This window comes from Eutrema salsugineum, unplaced genomic scaffold, assembly GCF_000478725.1.
Source record: "Eutrema salsugineum unplaced genomic scaffold, Eutsalg1_0 scaffold_16, whole genome shotgun sequence".
In the NCBI taxonomy this organism is placed as follows: Eukaryota; Viridiplantae; Streptophyta; class Magnoliopsida; order Brassicales; family Brassicaceae; genus Eutrema; species Eutrema salsugineum.
In genome coordinates this window covers 3,138,274-3,144,272 of record NW_006256858.1, presented here as the reverse complement: position 1 = coordinate 3,144,272, position 5,999 = coordinate 3,138,274, and the positions used below count along the sequence as shown (strand labels likewise).

The following is a 5,999-nucleotide window of genomic DNA, read 5'->3' as shown; positions in this document are numbered from 1 at the left end:
ACTAACAACCGATGATTAACACAAGCAATTAAAACTGGAACACAAGAAAATATTATAAAAGCAGTTTTATTCTTTATTCTAATTTCTAAATGAACAAATCAATGACGCGTGTCCCACAAATAATCACCACCACTCTCTACTTCACAAGCCTCTCTCTCACTCACTCATGTATATAAACTCAAAGCATTATTTGGAATGTTAAGTCACAAGAAAGAAAATAGACTATAACGAGAACGAAATGGGGTACGAGAGGCTCGGACCATCCAAACCAAGTGGTTCGGTCACCACAACCACAGCTCCGTCTCCGAACCTAAACCAAGTCTCTACTTCAGCACAACCGGAGAATATTAACCGGAGAAGAAAGAAGCTTCTTGTGTCTTCAATAATCGTAGCCTTCGCACTCATATTCGCCGCCGCGATCTTCGCCGGAATCAGAACACAACTCAAATCGTCCCAACACGTCCCAGGCTTAGCTCGAAAACCAAGCCAAGCAATCTCCAAAGCCTGCGAGTTGACTCGTTTCCCCGAGTTATGCGTTGACTCACTCATGGACTTTCCCGGCTCACTCGCCGCTTCCTCCGCCAAAGACCTGATCCACGTGACGGTGAACATGACGCTCCACCACTTCAGCCACGCTCTCTACTCCTCTTCCTCCTTCTCATTCCTCCACATGCCGCCACGTGTCCGCTCCGCCTACGACTCCTGCATCGAGCTACTCGACGACTCGGTCGACGCGCTCTCACGCGCTCTCTCCTCCGTCGTCTCCGGCGGAAAAACGAAGCCGCAAGACGTGACGACGTGGCTGAGCTCGGCTCTGACGAACCAGGACACTTGCGCCGAGGGATTCGACGGCGTCGACGACGGCGGCGTGAAGGATCAGATGACGGCGGCGCTGAAGAATCTCTCGGAGCTTGTTAGCAACTGTTTAGCGATTTTCGCGGCGAGCGGCGACGGCGACGGGAACGATTTCGCCGGAGTGCCGATACAGAACCGGAGGCTTTTGGAAGTGGAGGGTAGTGAGCGAGACGAGAAATTCCCGAGATGGACGAAGAGAAGAGAGCGTGAGATATTGGAAATGCCGGTATCTCAGATACAAGCTGATATTATCGTCTCGAAAGACGGCAACGGCACGTGCAAGACCATATCGGAAGCCATCAAGAAAGCTCCTCAGTACAGTACTCGCCGGACTATTATCTACGTCAAAGCCGGAAGGTAATTTTACTGTTTTACCCCTTCCATTTCGCGTTTTACCGATTTTTTTTTTTTTAAAAAGAAATTTTTACTGTGACGTCCGTGATAATGACGAAAGTAGCACATTGTACGGAATGTGGTAATAATTGCGTTATATCTCAGTGAAATCTTCTGTGTGTGTGTTTTTGGAAGGTACGAAGAGAACAACCTCAAGGTCGGTAGAAAAAAAATTAATTTGATGTTCGTTGGGGATGGAAAGGGTAAAACTGTCATTTCCGGAGGGAAAAGTATATTTGACAACATTACCACTTTCCACACGGCGACATTTGGTAAGGTTTTTGGTTCCCTCGATTCTCTTTTTTTTAGCACTTTCAACTTTTTGAAAATAATACAACAATAATGATCAATAGTTAAACAGTAAAAACACGTAAAAACAACATTATTAAACAAATACAACGAACCAAAGATATTTTTTAGCACCATGATTGAAAAATTTAAAGCTCATTTTGTGGTAATGACAGAAATACAATCATGAAAAGAGCTTAATGGCGGTCAACATTTATGATATAATAATATAGTATCGTTTTCCCACTGATTTTAATTTGTGATATACATATAAAATATGTTTTGACTGAAGATATTTGTGGTGTATTAATAAGTTACGAAAGAAAAAAGAAAATATTGAAAAGAAAGTTCTTGGAATCAGATTCGTGACGGGGCCATGAGCTTAGCTGTATAGATTTGGGAGTGATAGGTTAAGAGTGTCCGACAGATTCTCTTAAAGTCAGAATCACTTACAAAACTAGTTGTCTTTTACCACTAGTGTTTATTCTTCATATGGATTATGGACCACTAAAGAAAGCTAGTTTAAGTAAAATTTGTAATAGTAATATGTACTCGGACCAGATAACAATGTCAATATTATGGACCACTAAATTTTGATTTTTATTGGAATATTTTAAAGCTTTTTTTTGCCAAGACCGTAAGTAATCGTTTTTTTGTTTTTAATCATCTTTTTTAAACAAAGAAATTAAAAAAGAAACGTCATTTACCCTTTTTTGTTGTCATTTACTCTTTTTGTTGTTGTCATTTACCCATTATATACCGCGGTCATTTACCCATTCTCTACCGATTCGGTTCCAAACCCACCATATCACAGACTAACTTTAATTTTCTACCAACTTTTTTCTCACTCATGGTAGTTCATACCTAATTTGTACGTTCTTCTTAGGTACATTTTGCTTGTTTGTGTGTTAAAAACTTAGAGAATACCATGATCGCTTCCTCAAAAACCTTTCAATATTATATCCAAACAAATTTACTTATTTTTAACCAAAAAAATTTCTGGTTAGCAATAGAAACTAAATTATCACCTTTTTTCTTCCTCTGTACATACTTAGATTTTTTATTATTTTTTTTACAGAATTTTATATTTGATCTGATGATTTAATGCTTTGTAGTTCGGTTTCTGTTTTTGGATTGATTTTCAATATGTTTGCGATTGGATTTGGTTAGGCTATACATACTTACACCGAATCGGACATCCTATGTGATGCTGCCGCTTATCCAATAATCCAACTAAACTCACATGCATGTTGTTGTGGTTCTTAATGTGCATTAAATGCATTACTACCCAAATGAATTCGACAAATAAAAAACATTCTTTCGTAAAACAAAGTTCAACATCACACTCATCTAATTTTCACTCCTGTATACCCTCATCCACGTACGTACATCACCACATTAGTAAACGCATGTTTCGTAAATGCATGCATATTCATATCATCATAGATATATCACATTTGGAGATTTATATAATTATATATACATCTAGAAGGATAAACGCGTTCACATGTAACGTATCTTAAAAAGTTGGGGGTAAGCCGCGCAATTACTGACACATATTTGTGTATATATATACATGCATGATGGGAGACAGAGAAGAGTTGCATTTATTTATATATATATAGTTGGATGTGGGTCATGGCTAATTTTGTGGTTGGACGCGTTAGAGACCACCACTAGTCGCATTAACATTATTAGGTAAAGACATTTCTCAAATACTAGTCTTTGATTTTAATTATATATAAATCAAATTTAAGTTTTGTCTGATTACATTTGTTGCATCTATATCTAGATATCAAACACTTATTGATGATGAGTTAACTTATTAATATGCCTGTTAAATTTAAGGAGCTAGCTAGTATAACACAAAAGTAATTAATTCTTGTTTTTCTTGTTTTGTTTATTGTTTTAGCCGCAACTGGAGCCGGGTTTATTGCAAGGGACATTACATTTCAAAATTGGGCTGGTCCAGCAAAGCACCAAGCTGTTGCACTCCGCATTGGAGCTGACCACGCAGTGATCTACCGGTGCAATATAATCGGTTACCAAGACACGCTCTACGTTCATTCAAATCGCCAATTTTTTCGCGAATGCGATATTTACGGTACAGTTGATTTCATCTTCGGTAATGCGGCGGTAGTGTTACAAAACTGTAGCATTTATGCGCGCAAACCCATGGATCTTCAGAAAAACACAATCACAGCTCAAAACAGAAAAGACCCGAATCAAAACACGGGAATATCGATACACGCCTCTAGAGTTCTTGCAACACCTGATCTCCTAGCAACCAATGGTACTATCCAGACGTTTCTAGGTCGACCATGGAAGCAATTTTCTAGGGCGGTTTACATGTTATCATATATTGGAAATCATGTACACACGAGAGGTTGGCTCGAGTGGAACACAACATTTGCTTTGGAAACTTTATACTATGGAGAGTATTTGAACACTGGACCCGGGTCGAATATTACGCAACGTGTGAATTGGCCAGGCTATCGGGTCATCAATTCGACGGCAGAGGCAAACCGGTTTACGGTGGCGGAATTTATATATGGTTCATCGTGGTTGCCTTCAACCGGGGTTTCGTTCTTGGCCGGATTAAATATTTAGGTAGAGAAAAAATGCTTTTGTTTCTGATGATTTGTTTCATTCTTACGTCCTTATATTAATGGACATATGATTAATCCCATATATATTTTAACTTTTTTAATTGTATTCTCTCCAAAGGTATTATTCAATAAGATCGTGACGTGAGGATAATTTTATAATATCTTTTTTGATAATACAGATCATTCAATTCGGTGCGATGAGGTAATCGATGACTGATGTCTATATAAATATACAAACTAGTTTGATTTTACATTAGATTTTGAATCGATTTTTTTTTCCGTTTAGAAAATAAATAATACTCCAACAAAATTTACTTTAAGGTCATTTTTGTGTCAATAAGAGGACTAAAACTCTTGCGACATTATATTTGAACCCATTGAATGTTATGAAAGCTGTAACAAATTATATCTATATTATATTATATTCAAACATTACAAAAAAAACTGAAGTGGATGTGTCGGTGACGGAGACGAACCAATGTGACCGAAGTCAATAAGGTCACGGCCCACGACCGACACTGACTGTGGGGTCCACGGTTTTGGGAACTTTGGTTCTAATAATTCTATGTTCCGACTCATCACTCGACAATACTACCAAACAAGAAAATGCTCTTTTACGTTATGTGTTATCATTCATTTTAGTTTAAACTGAGAAATAATTAAATATGACAAATTGATGACCTAACATTAGCTAGAACCTATAAGTACTGATATAAGTTACTGTTCCATTTACTTCACGTCAAGAACTAGTATCTATTAGAAGAAATAGACGGCCGTCATATGGGTAAGGGATCAAATTCTACCATCTTTGTTATTGTAAACGTTTTGAGTGGCAAAAATAGTGTTTAATATAAATCTCAAAGATTAATTTAATCAGTAAACAATTGAACGTGACCAAAAAGAAAAATTTAATCAGTAATCTGGTAGCTTAAGTACATTCTTGCGATCTGCTATAGAAACGCAGAATAAGCTTTGCTGGATCTAAAATCCAATCAAGCATTTTGTTTGGAGAGGAATCGCACTTCCAAATCCTTAAATAAAAAAATAAAATCGCCTACCTTTATCTTCTTTCAACCGTCCTATTGTCTCTAATTAATTAACATATGATCCGCATGTATTTATTTTGGAAAAAAACAAACAATTATTTAATTGTGCCTCTATCCCGGACATTTTATGAAATAAAATAAAAGTAAGAGAAATTACCTGAAATGACTCAAATCTTTTTAAAAATTACTAAATTGACTTCCTCTCCAGACTTTTACTAGAATAACTCTAATTTTATGCTAATAAGACCCTTAAATCGTAACTTGTTTTACTAATCACGGATTTGCCATTTTTAATTAATTTTTGAAGGAAAAATATTCACTTTCCCCCATCAAACGTTTTTATCCAGTTATTTTAAATTTTTAAAAATTTATCCTAATATTGTGCAAAATGATACGATTTTGTTTCCTAAATCCCCTTCAGTCATCATTTTCTTTCTAAATTTCTCAGTCACGATTTTATTTTCCTAAACAAAAAATCTCTTAAAGAAACGAAATCCTCTAATCTAGCTGCCATTAAGTCACCTTTGTGCCGAAGCGATTTTCGATTGGAAAACGTAAGCCGGTCTTGTTGTCTCAGAGTCGAAGTAGCAATCCGTTTTCAGTCTGTCCTGGTGACCTAGAAATCTGCTCCTGTCATTTCCAGGTAAGAGTTTACTACCGGTAAGTTGTTTCCCACTCTAATCGATTTATTTTGTTTTGCATCTTGGCGCCATTGAATTTTTTTAACATGCATCTGTTTTTCATTTGGAGTAAATCTTCGTGTTAATTATTGCAAATTTACTGAGTTAGTTTGTATATCTTTGCAGGT

General features: G+C 36.8%; 1 protein-coding gene across 1 annotated transcript; it reads left to right on the top strand.

Annotated features, from left to right (window-relative positions):
- Positions 1-206: 206 nt before the first annotated feature.
- LOC18021439 (probable pectinesterase/pectinesterase inhibitor 34) lies at positions 207-4,306 on the top strand. The gene is made up of 3 exons (XM_006404101.2): positions 207-1,212; positions 1,384-1,520; positions 3,449-4,306. Exons 1-3 carry the CDS (start codon positions 239-241, stop codon positions 4,144-4,146), a joined length of 1,809 nt encoding a protein of 602 aa, XP_006404164.1. The 5' UTR covers positions 207-238; the 3' UTR covers positions 4,147-4,306.
- The last annotated feature ends 1,693 nt before the right edge of the window (positions 4,307-5,999 follow it).

Bases quoted from the DNA above. Each gene is read 5' to 3' on its own strand.
- LOC18021439 (XM_006404101.2), top strand. From the start codon at position 239: ATGGGGTACGAGAGGCTCGGACCATCCAAACCAAGTGGTTCGGTCACC. The intron at 1,213-1,383 runs GTAATTTTACTG...TGTTTTTGGAAG, and splicing joins ATCTACGTCAAAGCCGGAAG to GTACGAAGAGAACAACCTCA. The intron at 1,521-3,448 runs GTAAGGTTTTTG...TTATTGTTTTAG, and splicing joins TTTCCACACGGCGACATTTG to CCGCAACTGGAGCCGGGTTT.